At 36.4% G+C, this 18,541-nt stretch overlaps 1 protein-coding gene across 1 annotated transcript in view; it reads left to right on the top strand.

Moving 5' to 3' along the window:
- Positions 1 to 18,541, top strand: part of HPSE2 (heparanase 2 (inactive)) — a 439,765-nt gene that overhangs the window by 254,704 nt on the left and 166,520 nt on the right. The window contains exon 6 of the mRNA XM_036438802.2: positions 11,367 to 11,414. Coding sequence (XP_036294695.1) covers positions 11,367 to 11,414 — 48 coding nt within the window. The remainder of the gene's footprint in view (positions 1 to 11,366; positions 11,415 to 18,541) is intronic.

Genomic DNA, 18,541 nt, shown 5'->3' with positions numbered 1-18,541 from the left:
TCTAAAGTAAAATGGATTGGCTAACAGACTCTGCCTTAAAAACAGACATCCCAGGGAAAAAAGAGGCTTATCTAAAAGCCCACATGTTCAATAGCTGAGAAAAATCTGTACCTGCTACTAAGAAGAGTCTATTTAGTCCCAATTTTTAAATATGAATTGATAGCCAAAGATCACAAGAAAACTGGTAACATGGAAGAGAAAAACCAAGATAAATAAATTTAAAAATTGACACTAGAAGATTATAACTTGGGATCAGAACTTTAAAAATAAAAACTGGAATTAGTATTTTTATAAAGATATAATAAGATATTGTATTTCTAGAGTAAAATCTTATTTCTATGAAAAAAAGATACAATTAGAACAATAAGTTTTAAAAACTAAATATGTAATTGATGAAATTATATCCAGTAAAAGTTAGACAATAATTTATTAGATACAACCCTGAAAGTATCTATACTAATAAAAGGGTTTTAATGATAATTAGTCACATTAATGCTAATTAGACTGGGAGACTTTCTGGACGTCCTTCCAGAAAAAGCCATGGTGGCAGGCCAAGGCAGAGGTGGTTAATGACAATCAGGCCAGGAGAGAAGGGCAGTTGGGGGTGATCAGGCTGACAGAGGTGGGGGGGACAGTTGGAGGTGAGTAGGCAGGCATGGGGGGCTAATTGGGGGAGAGCAGGTCAGTTGGGGGTGAGCAGACAGGCAGTGGGGGACAGTTGGGGGTGAGCAGACAGGCAGTGGGGGGCAGTTGGGGGACAAGCAGGCTGGCAGGGGGGGCAGTTGGGGGTGGTCAGGCTGGCAGGTGGGGGCAGTTGGGGGTGAGCATGCCAACAGGTGGAGACAGTTATGGGGGGAGGGCAGTTGGAGGAGAGAGGCCAGCAGGCAGAATGGTTAGAGGCTATCAGGCAGGCAGGCAGGCAGATAAGTGGTTAGGAGCCAGCAGTCCAGATTTTGAGAGGGTTTTCCACCTGCCGCTTTAAAGAGGCAGTCAGACATCTCCCAAAGGGTCCCAGATTGGAGAGGGTGCAGGCCAGGCTAAGGAACACGACCCCTCGCCCCCCGCACAGATTTTGTGCATTGGGCCACTAGTAAATGATAAAAGAAAATATTGATTCATTGGACTTTTACAGAATTAATAAACTTTTGTGCATTGAATGGCATCATCAAGAATGTGAACTGGCACACAGAATGGGAGAAAATATTTTCAATTCAGATAAGTGATAATGGATTTGTATACAGAATATATATAAAGAACTCTTTGAAGGGGCAGATTGGGAGAGGTCAATGGGGGAAAGGGGACATATGTAGTACTTTCAACAATGCAGATTTTTAAAAAATGAACTCTTACTACTCAACAATAAAAAATAACCTATTTTTTAAAATGAGCAAAAGGGAATTGAGTAGACATTTCTCCAAAGAATATAAACATATGGCTAATAAGCACATGAATAGATGTCCAATATCATTAGTTATTAGGGAAACATAAATAAAAATTATGAGATATCACTTCCCATTCACTCGGATGGCTAAAATAAAAAGACATATAAGAACAAATATTGGAGAGGATGTGAAGAAATTGGAACCCTCATACATTGCTGGTGGGAATATAATATGGTGCAACAGCTTTAGAAAACTGGCAATTACTCAAAAAAATTAAACATTGAGTTACCATATGATTCAGCAATTCCACTTTTAGGTATATACCTACAGTAAATAAAAAAAATCCACACAAAACTGTATACAGATATTCATAGTGACATTTTCATAATTACCAAAAAGTAGAAACAGCCCAAATGTCCATTAACTGATGAATGGATATATAAAATGTGGTATATTCATACAGTGGATATACATATACATTCATTGTATTTTTAATTGACAATAAAAAGAAATGAAACACCAATGCATGTTACAACATGGATGAACCTTGAAAACAATGCCAACTGAAAGAAGGCTAAATACTGCATGATTCCCTTTATATGAAATGTCCAGAATAGGCAAATCTATAGGGACAAAAAGTAGATTAGTAGTTGCTTAGGGCTGATGTAGAGTGACTACTCATGGATAGGGATTGATATCTGAAATTAAACGTTCTAGAATTAAATTATATTGATGGTTGCACACCTCTTCCAATATAATTAAAATCTTTAATTTTATACTCATCTGGGTTGATTATATGGTATTAAATTATATCTTCCAAACACTTTTAAAAGGAAAAAAAGTCTACTAAAAATTGGAAGATAAAAATAAAGGAAATCACCCATACACAGAGCTTAGATAGAGTTAGAAAATTTGAAATAAAATATTGCAGATATAGCTGAAACTGGTTTGACTCAGCGGTAGAGCATCGGTCTGCGGACTGAAGGGTCCTGGGTTTGATTCCTGTCAAGGGCATATACATTGGTTGCGGGCACATCCCCGGTGGGGGGGGTGTGGGAGGCAGCTGGTTGATACTTCTCTCTCATCCGACGTTTCTAGCTCTCTATCTCTCTCCCTTCCTCTCTGTAAAAATTCAATAAAAATATATATTAAAAAAATATTACAGATATAGAGGATTAATTGAGGACACCCAACTCATAGAAGATCCCGACCCAGAAACAAGGAAAAAAATATGGTTACAGAAAGGAATAAAAACTTTATCGCCCTTTATAATATAACTATAAGGGACAGTTGACAGAAAATAGATGGTAGACATGAAGAGAAGGAAGACATATAAAGCTGATGTCCTCATGTAATATATGGGGAGTCAGAAAATACTGTCTAAATCATTGAAATAATAGAGAGATGAAGAGGAGGCCCAGGAAACCAGCACATGGAGTTAACTCTTGGTTAGAATGACTATGGTAGCATTCCTTAAATGTGCTCTGGAGAACATCAGTTCTGCAGGTTTTAATATTATGTGGAGGTGGGGAAAATAAAAGGTTCCATGGTCAAGTAAGTTTGAGAAATACTGGGATATACAAACTTACCAAAACACTTTTCAGAACCTTTAATACTTTAGTTTACATTATGAATTTCCAAGACGGGGATGTAGCATGCAGAATTTCTTAAGTTTATTGGACCATAGTCTTATTTTCAGAGACCATCTTGAAGAACTGGTGTTTCACTAACATGTTTGGACCACATTGAGTTGGAATGTGCACCCTGCTTTAAGTGAAGGATTGCAGTAGAGCAGATAACAAAAGAATTACAGTTTGGGAAACTCAGACCTGGGCCGTGTCAATAGCCTAGTTACTGTTTTGTTTTTTTCCTTCCACTCTTGTCCTCTCCAATCTATTCGCCACTCAGTTGTCAGAAAATCTTTTATAAACATAATTCACATGATGTTAGTCACTGCTAAAGACTCTAATGACTTTTTATTGCTCTTATAACAAAATTAAATCTCCTTACCATGTCCGACAAGGCTCTACAACGAATGCTTTGCTGCTGCTCAATTCTTTACTCTTATCTTCTCCAGCTTTCCCTTTTCTTTCATTCAGGCCTCACTGGCCCTGTTTATGCTAAGCTTTTCTTTAGTTGGCAGGCCTTCAAATATGCTCTCTTGGGAAATATTCTTCCTCACTTTCTCCCATTTTTCCCCTCTTTCCTTTTCTAATATTCTTCAAAACCCTATTTTCTCCTCCAAGAATGGCCTATTCTAACAGATGCTGCTAATATCAGATTCTGTCAAAGGTTTGGTCATGAGCCCCCTGCATTAAAAGCACCTAGAGAGCTTCTGAAAAAATACAGCATGATTCTTAGACTTAGCCCAGACTGTATGGACATAGGGCATAGATATTGGCATTTTGAACAGGGGCCCCAAGAGATTCTTTGTACATCAAAGTTTGAGAACCACTGTCCTCTAATAGAGGCATATCAGGTTTTATTATCTTTATTTTACAGATCAAAGAATGGAAGTGCTCGCATTTATTGAGTGCCAACAGTATACTAGGCATTACCCCTGTTCCTTCATGTTTGTTATCTTGTTAATCTTCACGAAATCTTTGGGAAGTAGCTGTTGTTCTCTCTGAAATGATTCGGGGAGGTTAAACAACATATCCAAGGTCACATGGCAAATAAGCTGTGGAGCCAGATCTTAAATTAGGTATCTGTTTGACTCCTGGGCCCATGTGGTGTTATTTTCCTGAATGAAGAGCCTTGAACAAAGTCACACAGCTTAGCATACTAGAGAAATAAAATCCTCCTCTACCTTAGTTACACAGTGTTCACTCTCTTAAATGCAGCTTTATTCCAGGACTTGAGCTTTTGGAAAGTTTGCTTTTTGGTGTGAAATTCATCATAACATCTTGATGCATTTTTCCTCTTCCTATCAGTCTCCACTGCCAGGGCAAATCATATCAGGTAAGTTATCCTTCTTTGCTTGCATCCAAGTGTTTAAGATTTCCTCAGCAGTATTTTAGACTGTCAAGACATGTCTGTCAAAATATTCCCCAAACCAACACCTTCCAGCTCCAGCTATAGCCTTCCAGTTCTATTTCGGCATCTTCTCTCATTATTCCCCACATCCTTGCCATTTGTCTTCCTCCTAATCAAACCTATTTTGTCCTTTATGCATTATTGTCTCACATCTGCCTCCATTTAATTCTCAACACTGTCCTATGTAGCCTTTCTCCCAAACTCCACCACCATTAGCAGCAAATAGATTTCATGTTGGGGGCCAGCACCAGGTAAAAGTGGGGGCCAGTTCCAGGTAAAAAGCCCTGACTTGAGAAGGATTCTTAGGTCAATTCTAAGATTAACGAGAGGGTATTGAAATCTATTATTAATATCTACCGTGGGCTTAGGAAAAGGGAGCAGCACCACACATACCACACATTTGCCATCTCTGTCTGATTTAAACAAGTGCTTTAGAATTAGAACTGCATTTGAAATATGGCTTTGCAACTTATTATCTGGGTGATCTTGAACAGTTTTTTCATCTATAAAAAAAAGATATAAGTCTTATAGGGTTTTACATTACATAAACTACTTACCAAGTGTTTGTCAATCAGTAATTTTAGCTAACTTATTTTTTCCTTTCTTCATTCAGGAGCCTCCTTAAATTAAACCTGATGAGTATAACTTATTGGCAAGAGAGACTGATTAAAGAGTTTCAACTCATCTCTAGTCTCTGTATATTTACAGCTCTATAAATCTATACATTCAATGGAATTCTTAGCTAGAAGGGAGGTCTGTCAGTCTACTGCCAGTATACAACCTATAATAATAAAAGCATAATATGGTAATTAGACAAGATGTCCTTCTGGACAACCTTCTGGATGAAGCCAGGGCTGTGGGGGCTGAGGCAGAGGAAGCGGCCGCTATGGCAGCAGGTGCCAAGGCAGAAGCCCCTTACAGGAATTTTATGAATTGGGCCTCTAGTTATATATAAATAGAGGTAGAGAGAGCAAAGGTAGTGAGGGGGCAGGGAAAATGAAGGGAGGCTGAAAGGAGGGAAAGAGAAAAAGAGAAAGTTGTCAATATTTTATTTGTTCATTGAAGTACCTGATATAGCTCAGTATATAATTAGCCATGGAAAAGTAACTGGCTTTGGACCAAATGGAAGATGCCTGATTTGCTGTAACTCAAAATGAATAATTTTCTCATATGTTTTTCCTAGTTGTATGTATGAAATGGCTGTTAAATCTTATTCATGGTAGGTATATAACGAAAGATTTTCTTTTTAGACAAGGGAAGAAAGATCAGGCTGCCCAGTCTCACTGAAGTTTGTACTCAGTTAGACATTCAGTTTTCTATGAAGGATTTATCCTCCTTCCTGGGAGAAAATTTAGAATCCAGTTTTTAGGGTTGCACTTGTGGTCCAGAAGTAGAAATCAAAACCCCAAAGACCGTGAATAAAGATGTGCCTTATTATAAGAGAGAGCTGTGATATGCCCTGGGAGAGAGGCTCAACAATATTTTAGATACGTCATATGTGCAGGTGGATAACAAAGGAAAGAAATTCTCCCAGATTTGAGGTCTTTTGGGAGAGGAAAGGAACTCTCACAATGAAAGGGGATATATATATGTGTGTGTATATATATATATATATATATATAGATATATATATATATATAATTTCTCTCTCTCTCTCTCTCTCTCTCTCTCTCTCTCTCTCTCTCTCTCTATATATATATATATATATATATATATATATATATATATATATATATATATATATATAGCAGCACATTGGTTCCAATGGCCAAGACTCCCCAATACTAAAAGGTCTGCCTGGCACTGGCCAATTTCCTTTGATACAGGTTCCTGCCCCTTCTGCCATCCTTTTTTTTGCACAATTTGATGTCAGCATGAGCATAGATAGCTTCTGTTCCCTGAATTAATTATCCAGAATTTCTGTCTTCATAATTCAGGTATGGAGACATCCAACCTTGGAAAACCAAGATCTTTCTCTCTTGTCATTATTCAAATCCTGTGTCATCTTTTACTTGTACATTCACAGACCTAAATCTAGGGATTAGAACGGAAGTAGATGGTGGAAAATCCTTGGATAATACTGGCCCTAAATGGAATTTCACTTTCCCAGTGGTATTTTACTTCTGACAGCACTAGTCTGTGTGCATGATATTCCACCTCTAATATTACTGTTGCTAAACATTCTGCAGCTGTGTTGAAGTTATTCATTTATGTGGTTTGGGCCAGTTTCTGAGAAACAGGCAGAACTAGAGAGCAGAAGAATCCATCAATGCTAGATTTGAACAAAGAAAATTATCTTTTTGGACTTGTCATCTACATTGCCAGCATAGATCTAAAAACAGCCGAAACTGATATAATATTGTATACCAACCATACTTTAGCAAAATGGTCCAGAGACATGGAAGCATGAGACAAACTGACAAATCTTAGAGGGAAGGAGGGCAGGAAGAGACTAACCAAAGAACTTATATACATAGCCCATGGACACAGACAATAGTGTCCTGAAGGCCTGGGGTGGGTGGGAACAGGTGGAGAGGGGCAAAGGAGAGAAAATGAGGGACATCTCTAATACCCTCAACAATGGGAAAAAAAAATATATATATATATATATATATATATATATATATATATATATATATATATATATATATTTAAAAGCAGAGAATATAATTGCAGGGTAGATAGAGAGCCATAACTCTAAGAGAAGGAGAATGGGGATGGGGAGAATTCTTCAAAACCCTTTGACTATAATATTCATTCCTTGAAGTTTTATGTATTATAATCAGTTATCTTTATGTGTTATTTCTGTGGTTGAGTTTTGTATTTCTATAGTTTTTAAATTAACCTTTGAGGATGTCTGAAAACAAAACATTTGCTCCATTTGAGATGAGTTTTTTACAAACATTTTAAAAAACAAGGGTATGTTTGGTCATTCTGGTAGTATTTGGAAGTGCATATTTTGCTTGACATTATTTGAAAATTATATTTTTTTCTCCTTGAAATAAGTGCAGAAATGCTTCCATATGTTTGAAGTTGGTCTATTATTTTGCTATGAGGGGGAAAAAAGAAAAGATATAGTTTATAGCAATTTTCATGTGAACACATATCATAATGATGTTTTCTCAAAGTTAGCAAAACAGCTTTTCTATTACTTCAGTATACTACTATAGTGAAGAAGATAATATTTGTTTTAAAATCTTAAGCTGTGATTGAAGTATTTAAAAAATATAATGAAACTAAACTCCATTTTTACTATTTTGATTTCTTATACAAAATAAGATATTAAATGAGTATCTGACTTTAATTTTTTTTAAATAGCCACAGGTCCCTATTAAAAATGCTTTGGCTTTTTCAAATACTGATTTTTTCTTGTAATAAATTCTTATATGCAAATTAAAAATGTTCTTTTTCTGGTCCATACATCTACTTACTAATTTCTGAGCTAGGAATGTTTTAATCATTCCAGCTTTTATGGTGTATTTTAATAAATGGTTCATCAAATAAATGTCCCTTCATTCCAATTTTTTAGGGTTTTCTTGGTTTCTTTAGATGAATGTTAGAATGATTTTTATAAAGTTTCAAAAATATCTGCTGGCATTTTTTATTAGAATTTTATTAAACCTATAAATTAGTTTAAGAATAATAATTGATTTTCCTGCCTAGGATCATGGTAGGTCTTTTTTCTATATTAAATTTTAAAATATTTCTCTGTAAACTATATAATATTGTATATATGGGACCATTAATTTATAATTTTTGATCTTATAGATTTTCTTTGGCCAGTGTGGGGAAAAAACATTACCATCACTTTAAATGTTCCTAACTCTAGTTTACTTATTCTTTTTATAATTCTGAATTTGGAGGGGTATTTAAGGACTTAATTATCAAGCGATAGTAGAACAAATTATGAGTATCTTCATATTATAGTACCATGAAAAACCATTTTCTAACTTCCAAAATGCCAAATTAGATGTATTCTTTTTTTTTTTTTTAACATGTTTTATTTATTTTTTACAGAGAGGAAGGGAGAGGGATAGAGAGTTAGAAGCATCAATTGGAGAGAAACATGGATCAGCTGCCTCCTGCACACCTCCTACTGGGGATGTGCCTGCAACCAAGGTACATGCCTTTGATGAGAATCAAACCTGGGACCCTTCATCCTCAGGCCAATGCTCTATCCACTGAGCCAAACCAATCAGGGCTAGACGTATTCTTTATTTATTGTCTAAAGCCTTTTAGCCAAATAAGGCATTGATAATTAAATTTTTCCTCCTAATTTTCTGTGAATGCATAACTTACCATCTATAACTATTTACTTCAAGTTCTCTGAGACAGAGCCAGAAGGATTGTAATGCTTTCACCAATATCAGCCTCAAAAGTCTGTTCCTTGGTTACCCATATGAGCAAAAACATTACTGCGATTAAAAGTTCAGGGTCCAACCCTAGCTGGTTTGGCTCAGTGTTAGAGCATCAGCCTGGAGACTGAAGGGTACCGGGTTCGATTTCAGTCAAGGGCACATGCCCAGGTTGCGGGCTCAGCCCCCTGGTGTGCAAGAGGCAGCCAACCAATGATTCTCTCTTATCATTGATGTTTCTATGAAATCAATAAAAATATGTTTTTTAAAAAATGTTCAAGGTCCAGTTACCAGAGAGGAGAGTGGTTGGGATGCTGGCTGAAAAAGGTGAAGGATTAAGAAGTACAAATTAATAGTTACAAAATAGTCAAGAGGATGTGCAGTACAGTATAGGGACTATAGTCAATAATATAATAACTATGTATGGTACCAGATGGGTACTAGAAATGTCAGAGGAACATTTTATAAAGTGTATTAATATATGACTACTATGCTGTACACCTGAAACTAATATAAAATCATATTGAGGCCCTGACCGGAAGCTCAGTTGATTAGAGAGTAATGCCATACACCAACGTCTCAGATTTGGTCCCGGTCAAGGTATATATAAGAATCAACCAATGCATGCATAAATAAGTGGAACAACAAGTGTTCATGTGTGTGTGTGTGTTTTGTCTGTGCCTCTCTCCCCCTCAAATCCGTTTTAAAAAATCACACTGAATGTTATTGAAAAATAAAAATAAAATTTTAAACTTTGAGATACTCTCCCCCAATTAAACACACCTGTCAGGTCCTCTTAGATGCTCTACAAGTGTTTCTCAATTGTGTCTTTTCTTCCTTCTCATCTTTCAAAGTCTCCCAACTTCTACATTCATCTCCTGTCAATTCGTCCACACCTATACCTACCTATAACCTTTAGCATAAGCAGAGTGTCCTAAAACTTGTATCTGATCCTGACACTCCCTCTCTTGTTTAAACACAAGGTAAATCCAACAAATATATATGAAAATTGAGCTAGCTGTATTTTATGATTAATATGTTGAGTGGTAATGATACAAAGATGAATAGGACATTGAAGTGTACCTAGTTGTTACATGATAAAGGCCAGACACACTAGCATCACAGGCTTGTCTGACCTTCTGCTACTCCCTTACCTTTTCTCTGACATCCAGCCACACTGGACTCCTGAGAACACACTCACATTGACTCTTCCTTGCTTTGCTCAAGCTGGTCTATGCCTTCCTCTTCATGGCAAAATCCTACCCTTTTTTCAATGCCAGATGCTTTGTCATGTGTGATGTGAAGCTTTTCTCAATGTTTATTGCTCTTCTAACAACATAGAAGGTAGAGCTAACTGCTCCATTGACTGCTGTCTCATAACAGTTAGTTTGTACCACTAGTGTACACACACAGATTCTAATTTGTGCACAGTGGGGGAGGGGGGGTCCCCTCAGCCCGGCCTGCACCTTCTCCAATCTGGGACCCCTTGGGGATGTCCTACTGTGGCAGTTGGACATCCTTCTCAAAATCCGGAACAGCTGGCTCCTAACTGCTTATCTGCCTGCCTGCCTGCCTGCCTGATCACCCGTAACCACTCTGCCTGCTGGCCTGCTCATCCCCAACTGTCCTCCCCTGCTGGCCTCATTGCCCACAACTACACTTCCCTGCCAGGACCTGATTGCCCCAAACTGCCCTCCCCTGCCAGCCTGATGGCCCCCACCTGCCCTCTCCTGCTTGCCTGGGGACCCCAACTGCCCTCCCCTACTGGCCTGCTCGCCCACAACTGCCCTTTCCTGACAGGGCCTGATCCCTCACAGCTGCCTCCCTTGCCAGCCTGATCACCCCCAACTGCCCTCCCCTGCTGCAACCCACCTCCTCTTCGTGAGGCAGCGGAGACACTGGGATCAGCCTCCACTGCGCCATGCACAGCCACGGGATCCTCAGGCCTTATTGTGTGCAAAGCGCTGCCAGGGCTAAGTATCATTTTTTAAAAAAAAATAAATAAAATATATTTACATGAGCTGTATCCTCCGCTATGAGTGTGGCCATATTATGATGGCCATCTTGTGACGATGTGAGGGCGTGACACCATCTAGGCTATTATTAGCATAGGTAAGTAAATTGGGTCTCCCTATGCTCCCTTCAAAAGGAGAGGTCTGGAGGTTTTTCAGAGGCATGGATTGTGTTCTGATTCTTGGGAAATGTTATCCTTTATTTGTTTTCTAGCAAATCTCAGAGTCTTTAGAGAATACAAAATGGGGCAAATAAATTTCGATCATCATGAGAGTGATGTGGGAGCTGTCAGGCATGGGCTTGGGAAGACAGACATAGGCATAATGTCCTATTGGGTCTTGAGTTCCAGATGGTAAGGATGTGTGGAAAGCTGGAAGTAGAGTTATTTTTACCTTCTGTGCAGTTTAACTTCAATTGCTGTTGGGTAGGCCATGTTTATAAAAGGTCTGTGGACATTCTCAGAAAGCATAGCTACCCAGGCATTGGCCTAATTCATGTTTGTCGCAGCCTATTTCATTTTAACTCTGTAGATATGGTTTGCTTCAAGTTGAAATATCTTTGTTATTTTTGTTCCTTACAGATTCATGAAGGTGGCAGGAAGCACAGTGGATGCAGTTACCTGGCAACAGTAGGTATTCACCATTTTTGCTTTTATTATCAGCTGCTGTGAAATGAAAGATATTAGTTGTCATGAAGTTTATATCTGACATTTAATAAACTATTCTTCATCTTCCAAGAAAAAAAGTTAAAACTAACCCCAAAGCTATTCTTATGACACATACTATCTCATAATAATACAATTTTACAAAAAACAGCAACACTGACACATTTGGGAAAGCTCGGCTGTTATGTACACCTTTAAATCAATCTGTCATCAGTAAGCAGGTGATGGAAATTTGAACATGCCAGCATTTCCCCATAAGCTTTTCCTTAAAAATGAATTTCCTTAACAGAGGAAATGTTGTTAATTACTCAATATATCATATGAAAATAGAAATGCTTCATTACATTAATGGCAGTGGTCTTAATTAGTGCCAAGAGAGTCACTAATATGAAGCAAATAAAAAAAAAAAGAATATGAAGGGAATGAAGCAGCTTCAAGAAAAAATAACCCCCCCCCAACATTCCAGGAAGAAGCTTACAATGGCAAAACTATGTTACCCTAAGGGGAGATTGACTTGTAACAATAATTATATGATATGTAAATTTATATTTTCTATAAGTCTCCTTATACCATTTATTCCAGAATGTCCAACATCTTACAATGTCTCACAGTTTTATACTGGAATCCTTCCCTTCCTTTTTGTAAGAAATCTATCCAATAGCATCCTCCAAATCATCTCTCATCTAATGTAGTCTTCATAGCTCAGCTACATGCCCCCATTCTGTGCCCTTAGACCTATCAACTGTGGCCATTTTTCTCAGTTACTCTAACCATTGCTCCCTAGCTCATTAACTCTTATCTTCCTCTGTTTTAAGTGGGTCACAGTAGTCCTTGCATATTCATAACAGGTGTGAAAGAAAGTGGATGAAATCTTGATTAAGTATCCCAAAAGGATTTTTGGTTTGTTGGCAAGCAATCACTTCAATTATAATGGGAAATATTGTATTCTACCTATATGCTCTACGTTTCTCTAAACAACAAGTTTCAAACATTTTCAGAAATTCTTATCCTCCTTCAAATTGTTTTTTGTGAGTCATGGATAAGTATGAAGATCTTGTCATTGTTTTGCTTAAAACCCTTCAGTGTCTTCCCTTTGCACTTAGACCAAAAGCCAAACTTTCTACTCTTTGTGATTGCATCTGGTGCCACTCTGCCCTTACTCACTCTGTCCCAACACACTCGTGGACTTCTGGTTCATAGAAAGTTCACAGACATGTCCGCCTCAGGACCTTTGTACATGTTATGCTTCTGCCTGGAGTACTGTTCTCCCCATTTTTTGTGTGTGTGACTTGCTACTTCTCATTTCTTTTTAAAAAATATATATATTTTATTGAATTTTACAAGAGGAAGGAAGAGGGAGAGAAAACTAGAAACATCGATGAGAGAGAAACATCAATCAGCTGCCTACAGCACACCCTGCAGCCAAGGCACACGCCCCTGACCAGAATCAAACCTGGGATCCCTGAGTCCTCAGCCAGAAGCTCTATCCATGAGCCAAATTGGTTAGGGCTACTTCTCATCTCTTAAGACACAACTTACATGTTATCTCCTTCAAGTAGGCCTTCCCTATAAAATAGGATTCTCACTGATTCTCATTCTTAACTCTTCCCTGCCCCCATAGAATATATTTTAACTTACAATTATTATTTTTATAACTTGTTTTTGTAATTTGTGAGTTTTTCTCTTCCACCAAAGTAGCATTAATTTATTCAACAAGTACTGATTTAGGCAATTGTTTTTCTTTTAAGCAATACTTTCATTTTACTAATTGCTTAAGTTAAAAGTGGAATATTCAAATTACAACAAAGAAAGAATAATAGAACCAGACACCTATATGGGTGAGTGGTTGAGCACATGGGCATTGATATTAGAAGATTTGTGTTTGAACTACAGTTTTTAATTATTATCTCTGTTACCTTTGCAAATCTTTATGAGACTCATTTTTATTTTTCCCCCCAATTAAGTTAACATTCAATATTATTTTGTATTAGTTTCTGGTGTACAGCATAGTAGTTAGACAACCATGTAATTTATAAAGTAATCACACCAATATTTCAAGTACCCACCTGGCACATTACTTAATTATTACATTATCATTTATTATATTCCATACCCTGTATTTTACATCCTCATGACTATTTTGTAACTGCCAACTTGTAATTTTTAATCTCTTCACCTTTTTCACCCAGCCCTCCCAATTAGGCAATTGTTTATTGGGCATTTACTGTGGAGGGAAATAACAACAATGATAATAACAATAGGGCAGGAATTGTCACAAACTTTTATGTGCCTTACCATATCTCCTCATGACAAACAAATGAGGTAGGGACTCTTTTTATCTCTATTTATGTACAACTTAGAGAAAGTTGTAGAAAATCCAAGAATTGCATAGAAAGTGACAGTGTTTGGGCTTGAAGTCTGGATCTTATTTTAAGGAATAATCTATTAACTATTACTGCTTTGATAGCAATAAATGATTCTTTACTGAAAGTATTACATTCCAGTGTGGGAATTTAAATCCTATTCAGTGTCCTCACAGAAAGCTATCTGGATAATGTAGGATAAAGATTGAACATGAAGAATTTATAGTATTTGTAGGGAGAACTAATGAACTAAGTATACAAATATAAATGGGTAAGGTTTGATCAATTATCATAGCTGACTGGTAGGGATCAGAGAAAGCTCTTCTTCCCTAGTGAAGCACACTTTACCATGCAAATGGAATGAAATGAGTACAATGTTTTTTTATATTGGAGAAATAGATTGTTTTATAAATACATTTTGTTTATTTGTTACTTTAAAAATACTGGCCATCTTTTAACATATAGATCATATGTTTGCAACTACTCTAAAAATACCCCCAAAGTTTTTATCTCACTTGAGGACAACAAGTAGCACCTGAAATCTGCCCATTTATTCCTTCCAGCTATACTGTTCAGTCAGGATTTGGAACAACTCCAGAAAATCCTGGCCAGGAGGACTCAGTAAAAATTAAAACCAAATGCCATGTTTCTCTAACCCTGAGAAATGCTGAGGTGAAAATTTCTTAATAATGTAAAGGAAATCAAGAATGTGTGGTAGAGGATGTATATAGTAAAGCATTAACTATAGAACCATTTCATGGCTGGGTATTTACCCAAAAGAAATGAAAACATATACCTATGCAAAACAAAAACTTTTTATCTTACAGGGAGATGAGGGCATGCAACAGGGGGTATGGGAAGCTGGGGGAAGATCAATGGGGGAAAATACATATATGTACTACTATATGTAATACTTTAAATAATAAAAAAGAAAAAGAAATGTTCGTAACAGTTTTATTAAAAATAGGCAAAAACTAGAAACAGACCAAGTGCCATTAACAAGAAAATAGATTAAATAAACTGTTGCATATTTGTATAAAGGAATGCTACTCAGAAAGATAAAAGAACAAGCTAATGATACACTCCACAAATGAATGAATCTCAACATTATGCTAAGTACAAAAACTCATATAAAAATACATTTGTATCATTCCAATTACATAAAATTTTGGAATAGATTTTAAAAATGGGACATTGACTGCCTCTGTTGATGTAGGGAATAGGGATATGGATTGAGAGGGAAAGGTATAAGAAGGAATTATCTGGGGTGAGTATAATGTAATCTACATCTTGATAGCAATTTAGTTTTCATAGGATTATGCATTTGTTGAAATTTATAAAATTATATACTTAATATTTATGCATATCATTTTATGTAAAACTTAAGGAAAATAACCATGAGCAGATACTGAACTCCAACCAATGGTATGCCTGATGAAGTGTTTAGGATGAAGTTTACCAAAGCCTGCAATTTACTTTGCAATGCCTCACCACATAAAATAGATCAATGAATGGGTAGAGAGATAGATTGATAAATGTGTGGAAGAGGATGTATGTAGCAAAGCATTACTTGTAATACCATGGTGATGGATATATGGTTTTCACTAAATAATTCTTTCACCTGTCTCTGAAATTTTTCAAAATAAAATATTAGGAAAATAGGCCTACATTGTTACACCTAAGTAAATAATATTATTTATTACAAAATAATATATTGCTGTGAAAATATGTATGAGAAAATAATAAATGGGAAAATGTTTTTGTCAAGTGAATAAAGTAAAATATAAAATATACAAGTCATACCCCAATAATATAAAATACACATAAACTCAAAGAAAATACACTAGTAGATTTATAGTGTTAATCTTTAGGTAGATGGCATATAGGGACTTTTTTATTCTCATATTTACTTTTCTGTAGTTTCCAATCTTTCTGTAATCAGCATGTAGTGCATTTTTCTTTATAATAGAAACCAGCAGTACCCAGCTCCATTCTTTCCACCTCTAATTGCCCTCTCTAGAAGCATCATCATAATTTTAGCCACTTCTGATTCTTGTTTCCATATTTCTAAGTGACAGTCTGATCCTGGTGTTTCTTGATTTCCCCCCCAATTCAAATATTGTCTATTAATGTCCTACTATGGAAAATGAGAATTTAGCTCTCTTACCTCCCTAACTCCTTGCACACTGAAACATACTTACCTTTGTCCCCTCCAACATTTTACTTCTTAAGTATTGGTGAGATCAGAATTCAGTGCTCACAATTTTATTACTAATAAATATGATTCACAGCAGAGAATGTGCCATGGTTACATTTTCTTTCCTTCACAACTTTTTGCTTTCCCTGGAATTAATAACTGTCTTTTTCATTTGCCTAGTTTCCTATTAATCTATCCCTAACTCTGTATCAGAGGGTCACTCTCTCTCTGTGCTAATACCCCAGGTAGCCATCAGTTCCTTCTTGTCCTTGGAGATGTTCTCCTGGAGCAGGCCCTCCTCTGGTCCCATCTGGACTGGTTGATCTCTGTGCTTCCTACACAGCTGTTGTCCTGGGATCTTCCTTCACCATCATCCTGGGGATTCCTTTGACTCTCTTATTTGTTGGATGGATCCCATGCCCCCCCCCCCCCTTTTTTTTTTTTTAGATTTACTCCCTATTTTGGGGGAACATTTTTTCCCCAGGAAATTCCTGAGAAAAGATAAATGAGAAATAAACATGTTGAGACCTTGTGTTAGAATTTGATTTATATTTTGGATGCAAAAAGATTTCCCTAAGATTTGAGGCTTTGGCTCCATTTTGTTCTAGCTTTCCTTATAAACTATTGAGAAATTCAATATCCGATGCCTTTTTAATTTCCAGTCCTTTTATTTGCCCTGTTTTTTTTTCTATCTTGATACTTTTAAGATCTTTTTGTCCCAAGTGATCCTTTACATAGCTCTCTTTATATTATGTTCAGTAGGTATGTGGCGGACCATGTCAATCTGAAATTCTTACCCTTCAGTTTAGAAATATCTTTATGATTTTTTTTCTTAGATAATTTTTCTATGTTCTCTCTTTCTGGAAATTCCACTAGTTAGATGTTAGAAGTCCTCAAACAGTACACTAATTTTTATATATTTTTCTCTTCCTTGTTTTTTTCTTTCATTTTCTGATAAATCTCCTTAATCATCTAAATCTTCTACTTAGACATTTTCATTTATTATATTTCTAATTTCCAAAATCTCTTTTTAGTCCTCAAAATTTTATTTTTATTTTTTTTATGGCTTCATTAGCTTATTTCCTTGTTTCTCTGAGGATATTAATTTTAGTTGTTCTTTTCTCTACCCTCCCCCTCCCTCTCCCTCTCCCTTTCCTTCTCCCTCTCCCTCTCCCTCTCCTCCTCCCCCTCCCTCCCTGTCCTTCCTTTTTTCCTTCCCCATTTCTTTATTTTGGTTTTCATCTCTCACATGAATTTTCCTAAATGTCAAATGATCCTTGGATCTCCACTAATATTTTTAAAAGAAGCATGAAAGCTGGTTGGACTTTTTGTTGTTGTTGTTCATCGACATTTCTTCTCAACTAGTGGAGGTTTATATAGGGTGATCTGGCTGGGATGTTACATTATGGAAATTCGAATTGTCCATAGCTGTTTCTCAACTGAAGATATGTGAATTCTCACATCATTTGCTGTATTCTGTGGCAATATGTTATTTTGGTTTAAGAATATAAAGAAAAGCCAAAACCGGTTTGGCTCAGTGGTAGAGCGTCGGTCTGCGGACTGAAAGGTCCCAGGTTCAATTCCGGTCAGGGGCATGTACGTTGGTTGCGGGCACATCCCCGGTAGGGGGTGTGCAAGAGGCAGCTGGTCGATGTTTCTCTCTCATAGACGTTTCTGGCTCTCTGTCTCTCTCCCTTCCTCTCTGTAAAAAATCAATAAAATAAAAAAAAGAATATAAAGAAAATTTGCTCTCACAAAGATATACAGCTAGAAAACAGGAATATTTGAATAGCCTTTTTCAGGTTTTTGTGGCTATTCTTTTTAGATACTACATTGAAATTCTACAAATGATAGTTTCCTAAAGCTTTGTCGCAATGTGAAATATGAAGCCATATCAATAGACTTTTCATACTCTGATGCATTAATATCTATTGGTTTTGTATTTTGAATGTATCTTTTACCCATGTATGATATTGTAGCACCATGCATTGATCATTTGGAAAATATTGTTTTGCAGAGTTGTGAATTGTTATGCAGGTATTCCAAATGTTGGCACATTTCGTTATAATGAATCAAGCACATTCATTATCACTGCTGACCTAATAAAAAAAAAATCTTTACATTTTGGGAAGCAGAAAAGCTCATGGTACAGATACAAATGTCTTAAAATCCTAACTTTTATTCAACAGTTCAAAATTTTTGATCTGCAGTAGGTTTTGTCAATTGTTTTCCTTGAAGTAACATGCTTACTTTGTTTATTTTTGTGAAAAAACTATCTTTAAAATACCCAAGTCTGAATAATCACAATTTGCCTGTCAGTCATTGTTTCAAGTAAAAATGTTCCATGAAAAAATTACCAATTCATTTATAACTCCAACAATCACGCAAGTGTTTGTCCTTGAGACAGACATCATACTTTGCTGTGGAGATGAAGTATTTTATGTATATTTTTCATTTAATCATATAGATTATTTTTTTAATATGTACTTAGGGGTTAAAATTTAATAAAATTAATAACTTATTACTTTATC

The sequence above is a fragment of the Pipistrellus kuhlii genome, unplaced genomic scaffold (assembly GCF_014108245.1).
Source record: "Pipistrellus kuhlii isolate mPipKuh1 unplaced genomic scaffold, mPipKuh1.p scaffold_m20_p_15, whole genome shotgun sequence".
NCBI lineage: Eukaryota > Metazoa > Chordata > Mammalia > Chiroptera > Vespertilionidae > Pipistrellus > Pipistrellus kuhlii.
Note: the sequence above shows the minus strand (reverse complement) of the source record. Positions and strands in the feature narration are given on the sequence as shown.